The following is a 23,476-nucleotide window of genomic DNA, read 5'->3' on the forward strand; positions in this document are numbered from 1 at the left end:
CCTGACAAAGAATGATGATGTGACAAAATGATATTGTTGTGTTTGATTATCTCATGACTAAATACACAGATCAACTTAATCTGATTTTTGTAGCCACTTTGTCATATATTACAAAAAAATCGAATACGCGTTTTCAAAGTGTTTCAGTTTACATTTTGTAAACAACTGTGAATTTAAAGAATGTAAATACATTGTTTCATGACGTAGCTTTATTAATCATATTCTACTAATTACAGATTTCAGGTTCATGTAATATCAGATCGTGGTGTTAACGACGACAGCTTCACTGACTTCTACTCTATCCTTCAATGCACAGAACGTCGGCCTGGAGAGCGAAGGTAGGTAGTTCGATCATAGGCCGCGTCATAGGTTCAAGTGTCTTAAAGTGGTATCCATGTTAGTGGGTGAGTGATTGAGTTGGGTTTAACGCCGCTTTTAACAGTCTTCCAGTTATATCGCGGCGTGTCAGCTTAATGTGGGAGGAAAGCCAGAAATGCTGCATGTCTCAGACGTTTACCCCTTCGATGAAACCAACGAGCACGGGTATGGTGCAGACAAACCTAGAAGCATAATCGGGGCGAACCGGGATTCGAACCCACGATCATAGATTTCTGGCGTGCCCAAGGGACGCAGCTCTGCACAGCGAATCGCGGCGCCTTAGACGACTGGGCCACCCGAAAGTGGTTCAATGTAACAAACGTTAAATTTGGGATCACACTCTCAGTAAAGTACACATCCTGGTACTTTGTTATTTGCTCCGTGAAGATCCGGGTTAGAATAGGTCTCCAGCAGCTTATGCTTGCCGTAAAGAGGTGACTGCTTGCCGTAAAGAGGTAACTGCTTGTCGTAAGAGGCGACTAGCGGGATCGGGTGGTCAGGCTCGCTGACTTGGTTGATGTTTGTCATCGTATCCAATATTGCTGAGTGCGGCGTTAAACAACAAACAAACAAATCATATCTGAGAAGGCCGGACTTCTATAAAGCCGGACTTCTAGTCCGGACCAGTACAATAGCACACATACACACACACGAACTCACGCACGCACACGTGCATATATGTCGGTATATAAATGCAATAATCTCCAAAGCGACGTTTAACCTCAATTCACATGGCACATCGCATCGTACCAGTACGCTACTGCTCACAAGTACATACCCCTTTACTGTGATACGATTCGCTGAAGAACCGGTAGTACATCAGCTTAACGCAGTTGGACGCAGAATAAGTTGGTCAAAACGTGGTACTGTACTGTCACTACCTTCCGCAGTAATATTGCTACGTGGAGGTAGGTAGTTGTGAGAAGTAGTGTATATAGTGTTTAACGTAATAAGGGTTATTTCACCTACAATACCTCCAAGACACAAACGAAATTAATTTCTATGTAAAGGTTTTTATTCGTTTTAAGTGCAAATACAATCAATGATTAAAGCAGGACAATAGTAGATGACTACAAGTATTTAATTACATCACACATCAACATAATTCAAAGTTTCGTTTCTAAAGCAAGAATATGATTAAAAACTCGTTTCCTTTGCCATAGGAAGTTTATACAAGGATATATAAGTACAGCATGCCTGAGAACATTTCTATTATCATCTAGTGTTGTCAATGTCCTCGTACACAATCATCAGCAGACCACACACATTGATATTCAAGTCGGATACATTCATGATTATCTTTATAATGAGTCACTTATAGATGGACATTCGCCCCATCAGTTCTTAAGGCAAGAGAGTTCGTGAGTGACTTGCGATTAACGCCTCTTGGGACAGTATTCCAGTTATATCACAGCGTGTCAACTTAAGGTGGGGGGAAAGGCGGAAGTCACGTGTATCATTTTAGTGAAACCCACATTCACAGTTGGCCATAGACTAACATCTAGTCTCTGAAATGAACATATCGTACAGAAAAAACAGTTGTTCAGTTATCTTAATAAAAACATAATTAAAGGAAGCCCAGTGACTCTCTTCATTTTCAGATACTGCAGTAATCTAGACTTGCCAAACATTATAGACTTGCATGGGCTGTATTTGATATATATTTGCATCAGGGTCTGTAAGACAGACTAAGTGGGCCAAGACAGACCCTGGATCGTTATAAGGTTGAATTAAGGCTTCGAACCAGCGGATCCTGGCATAGTCAGGAGCGTATATACGTCTCAAGCGACTGGGCATCCGTCTTCCTGACTTTCACATACGAGAAATCTATAAATATACTTATGTCATTGAAGCGAGGGGACGTGTGACCCTCGGTACAAGAGCTTCAATGTGTGTTGGACGATACCTGCGCGGTAATTACAACATTATGTTTCAGATGTTTGACGTATCTGGTTGGCATATTTCTTTAAAAACACCGCGGCTCTTAATATGCAGGAGATATTTGCACAGCTGGTAGAAGCCGGAGAAACCGGAGAGATGCCTGCATGACTTTTCAAAGTTGACGATATCTGAACGAAATACACAATCTTGGACATACCAGACTGGTGGGTTTTGCTGTTTGTTAATTCGATCATAGCCCCTTAATAGCTGAGGTCAACCCAGGAAATTCAGCCGCGTCAGATTGAAGTGAGCATTGTTGAACTGGTAGGCCTATATGAACGTCATAAGAGCGAAACATAGCTATACAGTTACACAACGCCGCTTGAACAATATTCAGCAATGACGAAATCACGAATCTGTTCATACCGGAAGTTGTTCGTAGATCCTACATCCGGAATCAACAGATTCGAGTGATTTCGCCGACTTAAACCATTCTATGGTTGATATAATTCCTTTATAATTGTGCATAATGACTAATAATATTAGTTTTACTTGTTAAAAATGCACGTTCACAATGACCAGCGAATTGCTGAATAAAAGCTGATGTCACCTTAATGGCGTAAGGTTATATCATGCCGTGTCCGAGTGACGCAAGCCGCGGTGGGATGCTGACAGATGATGAAAGGATAATAATCATCTTTTTGACAAATCCTCGAAGAGCTGCTAATAGTCTCAATGAAACGGATATCAATGTAGCATCTACCCGAGGCAAGCATGTCCACTAGCCTATATCAAAGCCTAGTTTCTACCCTTGCCATAGTCAAGGCCACTTCTCTTGGCTAGACCCTGGCGCCACCTCGCGTAGACCAAGAGCCCCGTGTAATGAAAACGCGATATCCAATCAGATTGCCGTTCTTGTCTCGTATAGCTTCACAAAAAAGCGACAACCATAGGCGACGACCTCGTCGATTAGATAACGAAAACATTCGCGATTTCATCTGACACAAAAACATAGGCAATCGTTGTGGGCTTAACAAGATGAAAAAGACACTTAGTGTCAACAAAGACAGGCAGCGGTAAATCACTTTCATACGAAAGTACACCTGTCGTGCGTATTGATTTTGTGAAACGTTCTCTGATTGGACTATCGATATGCGCGATAGTCAAATCATATTTAGTACAGGAAAGCGGTTGATGTGGCAAGGGTGGAAACAAGACTCGGATAAAAAGGCTAATGGGCGCTCTTGCCTCCGGAAGATGATGATAGTCATGAAGGTGTGTCCATACACAACTCTAATGTAAGCTTTGCACCATACCATACATCGGAGATACCATTATATACACACTACCGCGCGTTTAAAGACTGTTACTGCTATTAAATATGACACAGAGCTGATGAGTGGAAGTGTTATCACAGGTCCTTTACCAGGTACAATCGAGTATATTTTTTACAGATCTGTCAATTATTTGGTTGACTAGCAACAACCTCTCTTCTTTTCGCCTTGCTCCCCTTTTAACCTGACTCCATCTCTGTTTCCGCCCAGTGCGTCCCCCTGGTCGAGTCGGCGGGCCAGTTTCTGTGCTGAAGAACATGGAAGGAAGACTGTGCGTTAGTGAGTGAGTTAAGGTTTGTAAAGCTTTTAGCAATACTGATATAGCTGAGGTTACAGAACAACTCATGCTCTTTTCATATCAGGTTTATTTTCTAACTTTGACTACTAAGGACTACGGATTGTCCCGTAAGAAAATTCTGCCAATGGGAGCTGTAGGACGTATTGCGAATCTCTAGATCGAAAAGAATAATCGGTGGTGATTTCAAGGGGCCGCCATCTTGTTTAACAAAACACGTAACGGTTTCTTTTTCGTTCTGCAATCCTAAGAGTACACTTCCGGGGAAACAAAGCATAAGTATTTCGAGATCAGTGATTAAGGAAGAGATTGGTATCAAGGTTTTATAAATATTTAATAATTTGTAGCCAATAGGAGATGGATAAGTGTGCTGTGCACTTTCCTTACGGGACGATCCGCAGGCCCCTGGAGTGACGTATAGTGAGTGAGTGAGTGAGTATTATTTTAGGCCGCTTTTAGCAATATTCCAGCAATATCACGGCGGGGGACACCAGCAATGGGCTTCACACATTATACCCACGTGGGAATCGAACCAGGGTCCGGCGTGACGAGCGAACGCTTTAACCACTAGGCTACCCGACCGCCCCTTGACGTATAGAAGCACTGAGATTAAACGATGAACGGATAGGGGAGTACGGTAAGTACAGCTGTATTGTCACGGTCAGCATAGGTTAGACAATACCCTGTAAAGTGAGTAAGGGGTATGCGACGTCAGCACTAGCTTTACGAGGGGGCACGGGTGGCCCAGTCGTCTAAGGCGCCGCGATTCACTGTGCAGAGTTGCGTCCCTTGGGCACGCCAGAAAACTATGATTGTGGGTTCGAATCCCGGTTTAACGCCGCTTTTAACAGTATTCCACTTATATCACGGCGTGTGGAAGTAAAACCCGAAATGGTACAGGTCCTAGACGTTTACCACTTTGGTGAAACCCACGAGCAAGGGTAGTAACCAACCCAGGAACAGAATGGGGGCGAACCAGGATTCGAACCCACATTCATAGATTTCTTGCGTACCAAAGGGACGTAACTCTGCACAGCGAATCGCGGCGCCTCAGCTGACTGGGCCACCAGTGTCCCAGGAGATTTAGATAAACAAACCAGTTCAAACTGGTATAGCCATATATATGTTCTTGATGATAAAACATCCAAAGTCCAAAACATGCACGTGTAAGAAAGAAAATAAGCCTACTTGTCAGTGGACATGACTGATAAGATTCACACCAAAATGTAGATGATTTCTGTAACTGTAAAATTTAATATTTTCAGTGCGCCAAATTGGGCCCACATCCTTTACAATTGTATTGTCGATGAGTGAGTGAGTGAGTGTGGTTTTACGCCGCTTTTAGCAATATTTCAGCAATATCACGGCGGGGGACACCAGAAATGGGCTTCACACATTGTACCCATGTCGGGAATCGAACCCGGGGCTTCGGCGTGACGAGCTAACGCTTTAACCACTAGGCTACCCGACCGCCCCGTATTGTCGATGAAGCATAAAATGAACACAAGACTAAGTTTGGCCTACCGACTTTGATGAAGATGTCATTGACTCCCATTCCAGTTTTAGCACTGGTCTCGGCAAATATCAACCCGTTGTCTTCCGAGTATGCATTTGCGTCCTGAAACACATACACACAGGGACGTTACAAAGAAGGTAATCAAACACAGAGTTAAGATGTTTGTTTGTTGTTTATCACCGCACTCGGCAATATTCCAGCTATATGACGGCGGTCTGTAAATAATCTAGTCTGGACCAGACAATCCAGTGATTGATATCATGAACATCGATCTACGCAATTGGGATACGAAGACATGCATCAACCAAGCCTGACCACCCGATCCCGTTAGTCGCCTCTTACGACAAGCGTAGTCGCCTCTTAAGACAAGCATGGGTTGCTGATGACCAAGTCTAACCCGGATGTTCACGGGTACATAAGTTAAGAACACAGATAACTTAAGAGACAGAAATTAATATGATTTATTGTTTCACTAAGCTATATTGGTGTTTAATTTTAAATTACCTGATTGCTGACAATTTCAGAAATGAGGAACACAATTGAAACCTAAAGAACATCTTCAGTCAGGAAAAACATTTTTCAGTAGGTCAATGTTAAAACGGAAGTAACCCTGTGGCTCTTTAACTTTGTCTTTTTCCGACTCTTTATGAAAAAAACATAAATAAACAAGTTTGTAAACTTTCATTCAGCGTATACGGTTTGGGGGGGTGTAGTGTCCTAGGGAAGTGTATGCGTATGTCTTTCAACGTCCGTCTTGTATTGATGAAATGCCCTACACTAAACTACTTGACGCAAGTAATAACATCCGGATGAAGGATGTCATAATGTGGAGGCACCGTGTAACAGTGTTCAATCAGTGGTGTGGTGAGTGTATGCAGAGCTCCAGATAAGCTGCGTATCTGCGTAAAATACGCATCAGAAATACAGAAATACGTAGTAAAATAAAATCCAAGCCTATCAAATATGCAACGATCATTACAGATACGCTACAAAAATAAAACTTGTGCGTATCATCAAAATATTGTGAAGTGACCCTGCGTATTCGATTAGCAAATCAGCAACTTATTTTGAAATTATAAACGGACATTCCGTCAACCTTGCCAAACTCCACGATGACAGTTACATCATGATCATTTGCCATCACACTTTCTTGTGGAAGTATCGCGGTATATTTGAGTCCTATAAAGCTCTCGAACCCACACGACACCAGTTGGCAGGGACTAGATGAATAGTGTTTTTAAATATTTAACTTAAATACCCACATGTGTAAAAACTAGTGGGTAACAGAAATTTGAATACCCAGATAGAATTACTGATACCCTATGATTTTAAAATGCATGGGTAAAATACCCACAACACCAAAAGCTAATCTGGAGCTCTGTGTATGGATGTCCCGTATCTGCGACAATGATCTCTTGATATCCCTTAGAATTTTGGCCAGTGTTTCGTGTTATTTTAACGTTCTGTTATCAATATTCCGTGTGTATGCCATGCTTCTGTTCATGTCCGCTTAGCTGCCCGTGGGTGCCGGGTGTTCTGTTACTAAAACTCTGTTGTCATGTTCATGTCGGCTGAGCTGGACGCAGTGCGATGTTGTCCGTACCTCTGTCAGAACGGCTCTGTTTGGTCCTGCCATGTCTGCCTTGTTTCCCGCCAGAACCAGGACTATCTGGGAGTTGGCTTGCTGTCGAAGCTCTCGTACCCATGACAACGCTCGGTTATAAGAATTCTGGAACCAGAACAAGCAACCTCTAAAAACCCCGAACAGTTACTTGAAGACTAAACATGCAAATATGCACAATAATATCACATCATCATCCACCTCCCTCACCGTTACCATACACCCCTCCCCTCCCCCTCGAATTTCAGGCCTCCCCCAGTCGTCTAAGGCGCCGCAATTCGCTGTGCAGAGTTGCGTCCCTTGGACACGCCAGAAACATCGTGGGCTCCAATCCAGGTTCGCCCAAAATATATATCTAGGTTTGTCTGCACCATACTTATGCTCGTGGGTTTCACCAAAGTGGTAAACGTCTGAGACCTGCTTCACTTCGGGCTTTCCTCCCACATTAAGCTGAAACGCCGTGATATAACTGGAATACTGTTCAAAGCGGTATTAAGCCCAACTCACTCACTCACTCCACGATCTTGAAGTCATGCATGTTTAGAATTTCTCATTGTGCATTATTCAACATGTTAAGGTGCTGTACACGTCCATGACTTACAGCGCTTGTGACATCGTAGACGACAATTGCGGCTTGTGCCCCTCTATAGTACATGGGAGCCAGGCTGTGGTAGCGCTCCTGCCCCGCCGTGTCCCAGATGTCGAACTTGATGGAATGGTTGTCCACATTCGTGGTTTGCGTCAGGAACGCGGCTAAACGTAACGGCAAATATGTCATGTTATTATGACAATTATGTAAAAATAATAATAGTTTCAGTTTACCTATCCATAAACAGAAAAAAATAGGCCCCACCCACTAACAGACTACTGTTTCCTATAGGCTGTAACAAATGCTATATTTGAGTTTACACTTCCATATGACGGCGGTCTGTGAATAATCGGATCTGGACCAGACAATCCAGTGATTGATGTCTTGTCATCGATCTACGCAATTGGGATACGATGACATGCATCAATCAAGTCAGCGATCCTGACCACCCAATCCAGTTAGTCGCCTCTTACGACAAGCAGTCACCTTTTTACGGCAAGCATGAGCTGCTGAAGACCTATTCGAACCCGGATCTTCACGAGGCAAATAACAAAGTACCAGAATGTGTACTTTACTGAGAGTGTGATCCCAAATTTAACGTTTGTAACATTGAACCACTTTTTAAAAGGAATAGTGTGTTCGCTCATATAAGGTAGTGGATATTCCTGCCTCGGGACGATGCATTGACTTGAGAAGGGATGAATAGCGTTGACCGCAGCTCACCCCCAATTGTAGCCTCGCTATTCTCGTGGAATTCCCCGCGAACAAACCGGAGCGCCAGGCTGGACTTTCCTACCCCTTGGTCGCCTAGCAACACCAGCTTCACGTGCTGGGTTTTCGGTTTTGGTTGGTTGCTCATCACCCCTGCAGACCGACAGTCCCTGAAAACCAGAGAACGACAGTGTCAACACTCCTTTCTCTCACAGCCATCCACACTTTGTGCACTGCTAAATTACACTGTAGTTGTGTCTCCTCAGGCCTAGCTACATCCTTCTTGGTGGATATAGCCTCAAACGACCTTGAGTCAGTTAAACCTGTACATAAACACGTTATCGTACATTTGTCGTTCACCCATATATGACGGTGGTCTGAAAATAATCGAGTCTGGACCAGATAATCCAGTGATTGACATCAGAAGCATCGATCTACGCAATTGGGATACGATGACATGCATCAACCTTAGTCAGCGAGCCTGACAACCAGATCCCGTTAGTCGCCTCATACGACAAGCAATATGGCAGGAATATTGGTGAGTGCGGCGTTAAACAACAGACAAACAATTGAAGAACAACTCACCATACAATACAAATAATCAATAAAAATAGAAAGGACGTGTTAGGATAAGGACCGTTTTTGGTCTTCGGGATTATAATTAAAAATAGATACAGTAAAACTAATGTTAAAACCATTTAAATTAGTAAAACATATGTGCTCATATGAGAGGGAGCTGGACTTCATTTAAACAATGCCATGTTTGGACTTTTGACAAGATAAATTTAAATGTGAGGATAAAAGATTACAAAGATGGTAAATATAAAACGTCAATGCCAGAGCATAACCTATCTCCGTTATCCACCGAAACTGATTCCATTGGAAGTAAAATAGCAGTGAAAATTACATGATTGGATCACTGAAAATCAGTGATGACCCTAGGTGTTCACGAAAAGGGTCCCTACCGGTGGCACTCGCCACTCACACAATTTGCATAAAAAACTTAATCTTAGGTCACGGACTTAATCATGTATTTTTTCCTCTAGCAATAGTACCACGGCAGTGTAGCGCACCTGGATATGTTGTCAATGATTTAAAATCCAAAGGAAGCCACTGAACAAAGTTTGCTGTCAGCACTGATATGTGTTCTGCACAAACGCGAAAATCTAATGAACTGAACAAAATATGATGGCATCATGACAAGAACTATACTTGCCAAAGTTCAGTTCCCTCAGTCTGGCAAATTCAGAGGAGAAGAAGTTTCCAGAGGCAAGTATGCTTTGTGACATGGCGGCCCTGGCGGCCATCTTGAAATTCGGATTCGAACCTCTTGACTGAGTGAGTGACTTAATATTTAACGTCACGTCGGCAATATTTCATCCATATCGTGACAATCGAACCTCGTGAACAATTTAAAGTATCGGAATAATTACGTGAAGCTTCAGCTTCATTGGTCCAGTGGTATCTGACGATACACGATGTTTACAACGCACCGGACAAACAGGCCACGACATAAGCTCACCTGACTTTCAGTCAGGTGAGCTAAAATCCTCCCTTTTTTACAAATTGTAGCAACACATACGATTTTGATCATGCCAGACGTCCAAAACTCATCAGCATTTGATGATATCTAATAATTCCAAATATTTCAACGTTTTCTGAAACTACAAAATTTCCCAATCTGTTATAAATTATGATAATGCGCTAAATTGATGCTTAGCTTTCTTTGATATGCTGTAAATGAAGGGACAGGTTATTATTACCTGGAGTTGCCAAGGTGTCCGGAGTAACGACGACTATTAGCTACGTCAACGATGAGCTCGGCCATAACTGAAGGGTATGTGATACTGTCGCACAACAACTCAATTTCTTCCTCAGCTATAAACACACCTGGTACGACCCTTGATGACTCCGAGTTAGTATATAGATATGACTCATGTCGATTGAACAGATAAACGGTGTCACCTATATATACGATTTCGTGCTTTGCGATCTAAGACCTGATAGTATATCTTATTACTTTTCGTGATAAAAGGTTGATATCGTCAAGTCTGATATAAGTGTTGCGATATTCGATGTATTTGTTGTGGGAGTGTTAAAGATTAAACGGTCCAAGGGAGACAACTCTTGCTACTGTAGGCCATATATTCCAGGTTCTGTGTATTGATTGTTAATTGATTATGTTTTGGTGTTTACTTAAGCGGATACCGTTAGCGAAACTTAGTCACTGACACGAGCATTAAAAGTCCATAAAAATCAATTAAACAGAAGCTCATTGACAAAATATTAAAATTTCAAAAATTGACTGATCAAAAGCTTTACGCGCGATAATACATCATTTTACTTCTAACACGATCAACGAATATCAACTGTTTACGTCACAAGACCTTCATAAATGACATTTATATAACCATTTTAGGAAGAATGGCGACGTACTATTATATAAGTAGTTGACAATGTACGAGACCTACTGACCTACTTTGCACGCCCCACTGAGCGGCTGTCATCCCTTATAAAAGCCATGATGATGAGGTCAGCATGGGGGATGGCGAATAGCATGGCGACCTGCGTGTAATTATTGTCAAGTTCCGTGATTAACAGATTAGCATACCATTACTACGGTGAGCCATACATGGAATATATATCAGGACAATCAAATATGCAATATTTTATCAAAATTGAAAACAATATTGAATCGTAGTTGAAATTGTTATTTTGTGTGGTGTACTTATTAATGTGTACACATGTGATGGGGTGTATTTTTTCCGCGTAACAACAGGGCATAATGAGTGAGGAAACTGCTGCATTAAGATACAGTAAAGATAATGTGCCCGATGTGCCATAGGGAAAATATCAAGTGAGAAGGGGAAGTCAGGACAAAACATGTTGTTGACATATCGGTTAGCCGAGCAGAATAGTGTCAGTGTCGGTTTCTCTTGTATATTACATTATAAAACAATGTATTTATATTCTCGAGGTGAAACGTGTAACTTTGACTATATATACTGTTATCGATAAATGAATTACAGTAGTAGTAGTAGTAGTAGTAGTAGTGGTGATGGTGGTGGTGGTAGTAGCAGCAGTAGTAGGAGAAGGATGATGATGATGATAACAACAACAATAATAATAACATATTACAATAATAATAAACAAACAAAAAAATAAATAATGTGACGAGATTTTGACGACGACGACGATGATGATGTCATACAATTATCATAATGATGTCATTGACTATCTGCCTTTAAAGATTAATAAAGTTTCAACTGTGCACACAAGAACCTCGAGGTAACTTAATCCAGGGTAGCCGTATCAATGTGTGATGGGGTAAAATTGTCGCTCACGGAACAAACACAGAATCGCTTTCCCTTTCAAAAAAGGAAAAGAGCCGACTTTTAAGTTAGGCTCTTCTCAAAATCACAAAATGAAAAACAAGTAAACTATCAAAGTTACTTTTATCTTAAATAATAATAGTTATGTCCTGGATTACGGACAGTTCTTTCTCCTGACGTTTCATTGGTACCATCTCTGCACGTGCATTTTCTTTTCACAATGCATCACGTGATTGGTTGTGGGGAGGCCGAGTGGTTAAAGCTTTCATCACACCGAAGGCTCGCGTTCGATTCCCCATTTCTGGTGTCCCCCTCTGTGATATTGCTCGAATATTGCTAAAAGCGGCAATAAACCCACATCATTCACATCCTCACTCACTCACTCACTCACTCACTCGTCACATGGACCACAAGGTCGACAGTTCACATGCGTATACCTCCAGATTCAATTTGCTATTTGAAGTTCGATATATCCCCAGTCTAATATACTACCTACTTTCATAAAGGCTGATGCAAAAGTTGCTTATTCATTTCTCTCACAAAGTCTCAGATACACTCTGGGGCAAAAGAAAGTATACACTTAAAAACGTGATTCGACAAAAACAATCAAAATGTGACCGGGCTGAAAACAGTCGTCGAAACACTGTAAACCTAAAGTCCAAAACACAACGAGATACCCGTATCAAATACATCCCGTATCAAATACATCACCATCCAATACCCATTTCTTGTTTGTTTGGTTAAAGCGTTCGCTCGTCACGCCGAAGACCCACGTTCGATTCCCCTCATGGGTACAATGTGTGAAGCCCTTTTCTGTGTTCTCCGTAATGATGTTGCTGGAATATTGCTAATAGCGGCGTAAAACCTTGCTCGCTCATTTTGTCCGGCAGTATAGATGAAAGGGCACAACACGGAAGGGCACGTGACACTCCTGTAGATCACACCTACCAATATGTTGAACTACAGGAAAGGGTATGTCTGATTTATATGACATGGCATCTATTGTCTATGCAATGACTATCATCGGGATATAAGTATGATGCACTTTGCTGTCCTTGACCTATGACCTTCACGTCCACAATCTGAATGTACGGATGTGAGATAACCGATTGCTCGACGGGATGAGTGTTGCTGTTCACATCCGACACACGCCAGGCTCTGCGTTCAGGAGAGAGAAGTGCCAATGTATTATTTCACATGCATAAGTATCCGAGTCAGGTTTCACAGCGAGAGAGTCAATTCAGTGGCGTTAAGTGGATTCCTAACTGAGCAACAAACGGGGCAACTCGTGGACTTTTCCCTCTAAAACATGTTCTCAAACACGACTGGGAGACTGACATTGTGATTATCTTAACTGAGTTTAACACAGAAACAAATGAGTGCGTGAGTGAGTTGGGTTTAACGCCAGTTGGGTTGATGTGGGGGGTGAGGTGAAATTGGGTTTAACGTCGCGTCCAAGATTATTGCACTTATATAGCGACGTGCACACATGCGCGTGTGTGTGTGTATGGCTGCTTGTACTAGTCCGGACTGATGCCGATTTGTAGTGCTAGCTCACTGAGATACCATGCCGCAGTTTAACATGAATACCCTACTCAGACACAATATACTGACTCCGAGCCGACCAGTCCTTGTTTTAGCCCCTTAATGCCAAGCACCAGACAGGGTAACAACAAGTACCATCTTTTAACGTCTTTTGGTATGACGCGGCCTGGGATCGAACCCCGAACCTTCCACTCTCCGGGCTTACGCTCTACCACTGGACCACGGAGGCGGTCCGGATTTCTAACTGAGAGACAAACGGGTCAACCCGTGGACAAATGAGTGCGTGAGGGAGTTGGGTTTAACTCCGGTTGGGTTGAAGTGATGCAGGTCTCAGACGTTTACCACTTTGGTGAAACACACGAGCACGGGCTTAATGCCGACAAACCTAGAAACATAATCGGGGAGAGACACCTGGTACAAGTTACAGAATGAAATATACTTCCAACATATCGAATAGTTATTACTGTGATGTGATTGTAATGAACGACAGTCGAACCTATTGATCTGATCGACTTCGAGACATCCGGACATTCGACATAAACGAATATAATAAGAAGACGGATAGACAAAGCAACATTTCTGGGAATATTTCCTCAAGATGTTAAACATTAAAGGTGTGATATAAACAAGAAGTGAAGAAAAGAAGATATGCTATTAATCCGAACATATTTCCCGTTGACTAATCACCACTCAGAGTTGTATCGTACACATATATAGCTGGAACCGGTCCACAGAATACAGAAAGGCGTGTTCATCAGGAATTACGCCTTTAATTGAATCAATAACTGGATGAACAAATTCGAGACGTCGGTATATCTGAAATAAAGTTTCGAGCTGAGGAAAATAAGGCAAATGTTTAAAACAGTCAGAACCGTGACCAGACAGGTCATTGCGTTCAATGAAGTCAATTTATATCAATGCCGTCACTACAAGTCGATATCGTCACTGCATGTCGATATCGTCAATGTATGTCAATATCATCAGCGTTTGTCAATATCGTCACTGCATGTCAATATCTTCAATGTATGTCAATATCATCAGCGTTTGTCAATAGCGTCACTGCATGTCAACACCGTCACTGCATGTCAATATCGTCAATGTATGTCAATATCATCAGCGTTTGTCAATATCCCCACTACATGTCAATATCTTCAATGTATGTCAATATCATCAGCGTTTGTCAATAGCGTCACTGCATGTCAACACCGTCACTGCATGTCAATATCGTCAATGTATGTCAATATCATCAGCGTTTGTCAATATCCCCACTACATGTCAATATCGTCAATGTATGTCAGTATCATCAGCGTTTGTCAACATCGTCACTGCATGTCAACATCGTCACTACATGTCAATATCGTCAATGTATGTCAATGTTATCAGCGTTTGTCAATATCGTCAATATCACCACCGTGAGTCAAATTCGTCAATATCGTCAAGGTATGTCAATATCGTGTCCTAGAACAAGTTCACACCACAGAATTAATAACTAGGAAAGCCATTGGAGTGGGTTCAGTTCCAGGTTTTCCTCAGGACACATCGTGACACATCGTGACACATCGGGTTTGTTGTTCTTGCTTGAACTATTCGTATGTAAAGAAACACGTGAAACTAAGAGAGGGGTTTAAATAATTAAGAAAACGGGCATTTGAGTAACTGGGGGGGGGGGGGGGGGGGGGGGGGGGGGCTTGGATTTTGTTTTGAAATTACAAGTAGATTTTATTTCCGCTACATATGCAAACCAGATATTGAGTAAATTAAAACTGTGAGCCTAAATATTTATTTTAAAAAACAAAAACATCTTCCAACAATGTATTTTGCTTGGCTGAAAATTTCATTTTGGCTAACAGTCAACACGATTATTTATTTCAAGCATTTTCTGAGACAATTTATGTTTTTCGATAAAAGAATTATTGAATTGTCTGTCCCTAATGTTGCAGTCAGTTTTGCCACCCAAAGAAAGGTGAATGAATTTTGTAAGTGAGTGAGTTGGGTTTAACGCCGCCTTCGAACATTATCAAAGTGACATCACCGTGCGTGAGATTGATGTGGCAGAAAAGCCAAAAGTGATGCAGGTCTCAGACGTTTATCACTTCGGTGACAAACGTAGGAACATAATCGGGGCGGCCGGGAGTCGAGCCCACAATCATAGGTTACTGGCGTGCCCAAGGGACGCAACTCTGCACAGCGAATTGTGGCGCCTTAAACGACTGGGTCTCCCGTGATCCCAAAACAATTTGTTGCAAAACAGATGGTCACATAAAAGTGACGCACAATGGTCTCTACAGCAATATGATCTACCTGTTCCATTGTTCAAGGACCACGGTTTGAGGCAGTGACGTGTCACAGCTGTGTAAAATTAATACATGCGTTACTTAACACGTGGACATCGTTTATGAACGCCTGATAGTACACTGTCGTCAGTTATAAATATAATATCATGTGTCATCCGTTATCAATATAATAAATATATACTGTCTGGCAAAAGGAAGTATACACCCATGTTTGATCGTGGCTAAACTGAAACAAACAAGAAATGGATACTCGGCGGTGATTATTTAGACCGCCTCCGTGGTCTAGTGGTAGAGCGTTCGCCCGGAGAGCGGAAGGTCCGGGGTTCGATCCCAGGCCGCGTCATACCAAAAGACGTTGAAAAATGGTACTTGTTTTGGCGCTCGGCAATAAGGGGCTAAAACAAGGACTGGTCGGCTCGGAGTCAGTATACTGTGTCTGAGTGGGGTATTCATGTTAAACTGCGGCATGGTATCTCAGTGGGCTAGCACTATAAATCGGCATTAATGTGGACTAGTACAAGCAGACACACACACGTGCATGCACGTCGCTAAATAAGTGCAATAATCTTGGACGCGACGTTAAGCCCGTTTTATCATCCAAAATGGATCCAACAGGAGATATCGCTTAGATATGCAATGCTTATATCGCTGCAATGAAATTACATTACAATGCTTTGCAGACCATTGTGACGTCACCGATTACCATGACGTCACAATCAAATGACATCACTAATGGCTCTACTACTGAAGCTGTTAGCAGTACTTTTTACACTGAAAACACTGCTAATTACTGTCTACAAATTGAAAAAGTTGGAAGAATGATGTTAGATGATAAATAAAATCTCACCCTCGTGTCTTTTGTTATTAAATATATCAACACTCGTTGATAAAAGTGGCAAAAATCCTCGGCAAGCCTCGGAATTTTTCCCCTTTTATCAACTCATGTTGATATCAAAAGAAACTCGGCTGCGATTCTCTATTTCCTACCGGTGATGTATTTGATACGGGTAATATACTTACGTTTTGGACGTTACCTTTGCAGTGTTTCAGCGACTGTTTTTAGTACAGTTTTGATAACGTTGTGTTTGGTCAAATCCCGTTTTCAAGTGTATATTTTCTTATATGCTGTTCGCCGTTTACGCATTTGGGATTGGACACTGTCATAATGTAAACTGCCATACGTATATTCAAATACGGATCTGTTCTTTCCATTGTTCAAGAATTTCGGATTTCCCATCAGCTATATTAAGACATACATGTATTTCCCAGCCTTTGTGGTGCATGTTCCGTTAAAGGTCGCAGGCAAACACGTGCAATTCAAGGACGGGAAGCTGACCACGATCTAGACACCATGAACGTCTGTTGTACGTCCTGACGTTTCCTCTGAGTTGGGTTTAATGCCGCTTTTAACAGTATTCTAGTTATATCACGGCATGTCATCTTAATGTGGGAGGAACGCCTGAAGTTATGCAGGTATCAGACGTTTACCACTTTGGTGAAACCCACGGGCACGGGTATGGTGCTGACAAACCTAGAAGCATAATCGGGGCGAACCGGGATTCGAACCCACAATCATAGGTTTCTGGCGTGCCCAAGGGACGAAACTCTGCACAGCGAATCGCGGCGCCTTAGACGACTGGGCCCCTCATTTCCTTGCAACTGTATTGGAATGTATTAAAGCATGGATCGCTGTTTGGCGTCATGTCACGGATCCCACTAAGAATGACTTTCACAAATTTTAGCTGTTTCGCAAAGCGTTTAAATAATCATATCCTAATACAAGATCCTGGACGAAATAAGCCAGTTATACAACATACACCTCCGCACACAGAATGTCTTCCGGCTACATGACGGCGGTCTGTAAATAATCGAGTATGGACCAGACAAGCCAGGGATTGGCATCATTAGCATCGATCCACGCAATTGGGATACGATGACATGCATCAACAAAGTCAGCGAGCCTGACCACCCGATCCCGTTTGTCGCGTTGTACGTGGTTGTTGTGATGAGCTATACAATACAAAAAGGCATATAGAACAAAAAGGCTAAAGAAATATGTTGTAACTGATGTAGCATGGTAGTGAAACTACATGTGTCAGTGTAGACTTGCACACGTCTGTAGGTCAATGATTGTTAGTTTAAATCATAATTCCTTGATTATATAGATAACAAGAACAAGTTGTCCCTTTAAAAGACTGGCTTATCTAGACTTGCCTATTGTAAGGATAGAAATGATGTACATCAATTGAGTATTCATATAGTACAGACTTGAAGTAAGGCTAGGGAACATACGTGACATTACACGGTTTGATAGTGACCATATCATACTGTGCAGAGTTGCGTCCCTTTGGTGTAACAGAAACCTATGATGTCAATTTGAAAGCCCTGTTTGTCGGATTATTTCTCGGCTTGTCTGCACCATACCGTGCTTGTGGGTTTCACCAAAGTGGCATACGTCTGAGACCTGCTTCACTTCGATCTTTCCTCCCACATTAAGCTGACACGTCGTGATATAACTGAAATACGGTAAGAATAGGTACAGTGCTAACAAACCTAGACACATAATCGGGGCGGATGCGAACCCAAGATCTAAGATTTCTGGCGTGCCCAACGGACGCAACTCTGCACAGCGAATTGCGGCGCCTTATGCGACTGGGTGACCCGTGCCCCCATCAAATTAAGTAAATATCCCACCATGCCATGGTGGGGAGCAGTATGAGCCATCACGTGGTACACATAACACACATTAGATTACACTTCCTACAAAACACCAGTAAGAGCCTATGCAATTAAAACGGAATTAATCAAGCTACAAATCCATCATGAATGATGTCAGCAATCAGAATTCCAGTTTTAGTTTTCACAGTTGACACGAAGCCGGTTTCCATAGTAACACTCGGCCTCGTTGGTTTTCGGATTCATTAATTTCTTTGTACATTAACAGGTAATTATCAAAAAAACACCTTAATCAATACCATGTGCAGGTTTTCGTCACGAGCATCGATTCTCTCACATCATCATCTCATCATCAAATACTGTTCCAATTCTTACAGTCACTCGACTTTTCCATATATTCAATAACAAAACATGTCGGGAATTCAGGCATGCAACGATTAATATGCCAATAGTACATCGTTTCAAGACCCGCATCTCATGTGGTACAGCGACAGCCCGGCGCGTAGTATATACACTCATTATACACGCGTACTTAAAAAAGTATAGTTTTGCAATGATTCTTCACTCTGTAGTTCTCATAAGTAGGGCAGGATATTTTCATCTTGTTCAACACCTGGAGTCACCTTTGTAAACAGTGGGACTATGGATTTGGTGCTTTCGTGTTTCTACATGTGACAGAGGTTGACGTTTTGACGTTGTAATCATATTTAAGATTATTTATGTTTTACAGAAAATCAGCCGATTGATAATAGGGTCAAGACTAAAAAATGTGCATATGTCATTCACAGGGCATGACAATAAACTTGAATATGGATATGTGTGGACTGCCACCCTGGCCCTAGAGAATAAATTCAGAAATGAATCCAACTCAAGTCTAGAATGATTTGGCAAGTCTAGATTGCCTCAAATCTGTAATTGAGCAATGTTCTGGGCTCCATTTGGTTTTGATATTATATTTTGAGGATCTATATTTTAAATGAGGTATTTTTATTTCTGGGACAAACTGTTTGTGTTGGCTATGCGACCTTTGTCCGGTGTGTGGCGTAAATTACATTAACACCAATGCGGCTATTAGTCAAGATCAAGTGATATCGAATATTTACAAACGTGAGTATAAGCGGTTCACAAACTAATAATACTGTGATATAATACCGCTGCATTGTTCAGAACAATCCGGTATGACGTTAAACATTGCGTCACAGAATGATACCTTACGTCATCAGAACATGTTGATTCATTGAATGCTTTTTGTTTATGTTATGGCTGAACATTTTCTTTCACAAAAGGTAATACATGGAGATAATTAATTCTTTAATGCTAGATCTTAGGTTTACATCATTTCATGAATGAGTTCATATAACCCTTACATTCACGGTGCAATAGCACGAGTGAGTGAATTGGGTTTAACGCCGCTTTAAACAGTATTCCAGTTTTATCACGGCGTGTCAGCTTAATGTGGGAGGAAAGCCCGAAGTGATGCGGGTCTCAGGCGTTTACCACTTCGGTGAAACCCACAAGCACAGGTACGGTGCTGACAAACCTAGAAACATAATCGGGGCGAACCGGGATTCGAACCCACAATCATAGGTTTCTGGCGTGCCCAAGGGACGCAACCCTACACAGCGAATCGTGGCGCCTTAAACGACTCGGCCCCCGTGCCCCCTGCCATAGCATGATGTTCATAACATACGTCAATTCAGGAATATCCCAGGGAATGATATTCAGCGTATACCATTTGTCTCAAGCGTATACCATGTTCTCGCTGTCTATATACTTGCTGCTGTGGACATCATCCATTGTTTCCTGGTATCAGGGGCGGTGTGGTGGCCTAGAGGTTCAAATGTTCGCTCGTCACGCCGTAGATCCGGGTTTGATTCCCCACATGGGTACAATATTTGAAGCCCATCTCTGATGGTTACAGTCTAGTCTAAAGTGACGTAACTGTTTCTATAGTGAGTGAGTATGGTTTTAGCAATAATTTTACAGCAATAACACTGCGGGGAACATCAGAGATGGGCTTCAAACATTGTACCCATGTGGAGAATCGAACCAGGATTGCTAAAAGCGGCGTAAAACCATACTCACTCGCTTCGTGGTTACAATGTAGTCTATAGTGAGTGAGTGGGTGAGTATGGTTTAAGCCGCTTTGGGCAATTCTCCAGCCATATTATGGTGGGAACACCAGAAATGGGCTTAACACATTGGACCCAGGATGGGAACCTTCGGCGTGACGAGCCAAAGCTTTAATCACCAGGATACCCCACCTTCCCTGTTTTGTATAGAGTGGGAGTGAGTGAGTGAGTGAGTTGGGTTTAACGCCGCTTTTAACAGTATTCCAGTTATATTGCGGCGTGTCAGCTTAATGTGGGTGGAAAGCCCGAAGTGATCTCAGACGTTTACCACTTCGGTGACACCCACGAGCACGACAAACCTAGAAACATGATCGGGGTGAACCGGGATTCGAACCCACAATCATAGGTTTCTGGCGTCCTAAGGGACGCAACTCCCGTGCCCCCTAGTATAGAGTGGTCTTATCAGCTTTTATAGTAAGTTACTCACTAGAGATCACCGCTAGGTCTATAATAAATAGACTAATCTATTCGTTAATCGCAATGACGGATTATCCGTTATCGTTAACTAATCAGCATGGGTCAGTTTAAGAGAGATTGTTCAAATGAACACAATTTGTGAAGTGCCCTTACCCGTACTAAATCCCGTGCTTCCTCGTTGATTATACCATGTAGCCAATCAGAGAGGTCATGTTCACTGATAATGCACGTGGGCTTACTGTTATCACCTTTTCGATAACACCATGTAACCGCTTGATATTTAATAATTTCATGTCAAATTGTCCTATTTTAAGTTTGTCTTTTTGACTTTACGTCACAACGTGTGCATGCAGGTGGCTTCCTGTTTGAGTGCAATGATCTATGACTCTGTGACACTGCACACGTTCTCTTCGTTGTCACGTACACTGTATATATATTTCCCTAGCCATGTTTTCTTTGCCTCGAACACTCTCACAAATACAAGGCTTTTCATGAGCGCGACAGTCAACGACAACATATTCGCCGCTCGCGTATAACACGACGGGTCAAAGGTCAACAAGTCCCTCACGCGAAACTGGAACAGTGTCATTTTCACCAACCAGCCATTGTGCTGACCGAGAATCTTACAAACTGCGCACATGACTTACCTCTAGGGTTGGATCATCTTCGTTAAGAAACAGAGTCTGTCAAAGGCGTTGTTTTCAAATCAAGTCAAATACACGCACTATGGATACGCCCCCCTTAAAGCGGATATAATCCTCCAAACTTGTCTGGCAAATATAATCTGTTGATGAACACCCAGTTGTATAGTTCTCGTCCCCCCACGGCCCTCGAAGTCAGTCATCCATTGAATCAGTATTTCTGCTGGTGTAGACTGGAGTTATTACGCATACGTGACGCCGAGAGTATCAGCTGGACTTTCTTTCTATAGCTCCCTCTAGCGGTAGATGAAGGCTGTCACAAGCTCGCTGCCGTATGCTGTAACACCGCACAGAAACTGATACCTTTCGTATAGGTGTGATCAATAGACTTGACGTACCGTTAAGGACACATTATAATTTATACATAAATGTGGTGTAATTTTAACTTATATATTCCTACCGAGCGTTGACATTCCGACAATCCGTTTCCACTTAATGTTAAACGAATCCAACAATTGCGCGAATTCTCATTTCCACGAAATGGCCTGTTTTAGAATTGATTCCCCGAATGCACATTTTTAAGGTAATTCGTTTTGAATGTTATCATGTAGTATTTCATATTGTGAATGCATAGTATTGAACATTATATCAATATATATATGATATTATGAACACGGTTCAATATTTTGTAATAAATGTTGTACACTCACTCTCTTCGGAAATATAGAGTTGAATAATGGAAGTAGGTTTTACTGTTATAAACATACCACCGCTTATCTGACATCGCAGTGAAAACGTTCCAGTGCTGTGTAATTCAGTGTGTGTATACCTCTATTATGAAAGAGGCCTTATGCAGACACCAATTCAACACTCGGCGCTAGGCAGCTGTGTGATATAGGTCGGCGGTCTTTATTCCAAACAACCTCAGCAAGTCTACATCTTTATAAATATTTCAGTGATCACGAGTTTAGTATAGGAGGGGTGTAGCACTGGGAGTATACGGGGTATATTACTCGGGATAACCTTACATGTCACACGGTGTGGTATTCAACACGTATTATCCTATTACATAGGTAAGTGGTATTAATACCCGAAGGCCTCGTCAAAAGCTAACGTGATATGTGAGTTATAACTTTTCTCATCAACGATTTACTAGCATCGTCTTAATCAGAATGAATCTCCTATACTAGAACGATGTGATGTTGCCCTTACAAAATAATTACTAAATATTGTATAAGAAGGAATTGGGGTGTTGGTTGCAATATGTAATATTTTTTGATCGGTAATATCAAAACTATATCACATTGGTCAGTAATCAGTAATATTACATTTGTATCACATTAGTTGGTAATCAGTAAAATTACATTTGTATCACATTGGTCTATAATCAGTAAAATTACATTTGTATCACATTGGTCTATAATCAGTAAAATTACATGTGTATCACATTGGTCTGCATTCGAATCATGTTAGCAAGCCTGACCACCTGATCCCGTTACTCGGAAGCATGCGTTGCTATTTGACATTATGTCACGGATCCCACTAAGATGACTTTCACAAATTTTAACTGTGTCGAAAAGCGTTCAAGATATAAGCCAGTTATGCAACATTCACCTCAGCACACAGGATGTGTTACTTGGACACCTCCGCACACAGGATGTGTTACTTGGACACCTCCGCACACAGGATGTGTTACTTGGACACCTCCGCACACAGGATGTGTTACTTGGACACCTCCGCACACAGGATGTCTTGCGCACACAGGATGTCTTACTTGGACACCTCCACACACAGGATCTGTTACTTGGACACCTCCGCACACAGGATGTCTTACTTGGACACCTCCGCACACAGGATGTGTTACTTGGACACCTCCGCAAACAGGATCTGTTACTTGGACACCTCCGCACACAGGATGTCTTACTTGGACACCTCCGCACACAGGATGTCTTACTTGGACACCTCCGCACACAGGATGTCTTACTTGGACACCTCCGCACACAGGATGTCTTACTTGGACACCTCCGCACACAGGATGTCTTACTTGGACACCTCCGCACACAGGATGTGTTACTTGGACACCTCCGCACACAGGATGTCTTACTTGGACACCT

General features: G+C 42.1%; 1 protein-coding gene across 1 annotated transcript; it reads right to left on the reverse strand.

Annotated features, from left to right (window-relative positions):
- Positions 1 to 1,375: 1,375 nt before the first annotated feature.
- Positions 1,376 to 21,677, reverse strand: LOC139463815 (ras-related protein Rab-5B-like). Its single transcript, XM_071245148.1, has 6 exons — positions 21,369 to 21,677; positions 8,338 to 8,495; positions 7,627 to 7,778; positions 7,008 to 7,133; positions 5,413 to 5,506; positions 1,376 to 3,841 (listed from the first exon to the last, which is right to left on the reverse strand). The coding sequence occupies exons 2-6, from the start codon at positions 8,471 to 8,473 to the stop codon at positions 3,735 to 3,737; spliced, it is 615 nt and encodes a 204-aa protein (XP_071101249.1). The 5' UTR covers positions 8,474 to 8,495; positions 21,369 to 21,677; the 3' UTR covers positions 1,376 to 3,734.
- Between the last annotated feature and the right edge of the window lie 1,799 nt (positions 21,678 to 23,476).

The sequence above is a fragment of the Haliotis cracherodii genome, unplaced genomic scaffold (genome assembly GCF_022045235.1).
Source record: "Haliotis cracherodii isolate W230 unplaced genomic scaffold, xgHalCrac1.p SCAF_16, whole genome shotgun sequence".
Taxonomy (NCBI): Eukaryota; Metazoa; Mollusca; class Gastropoda; order Lepetellida; family Haliotidae; genus Haliotis; species Haliotis cracherodii.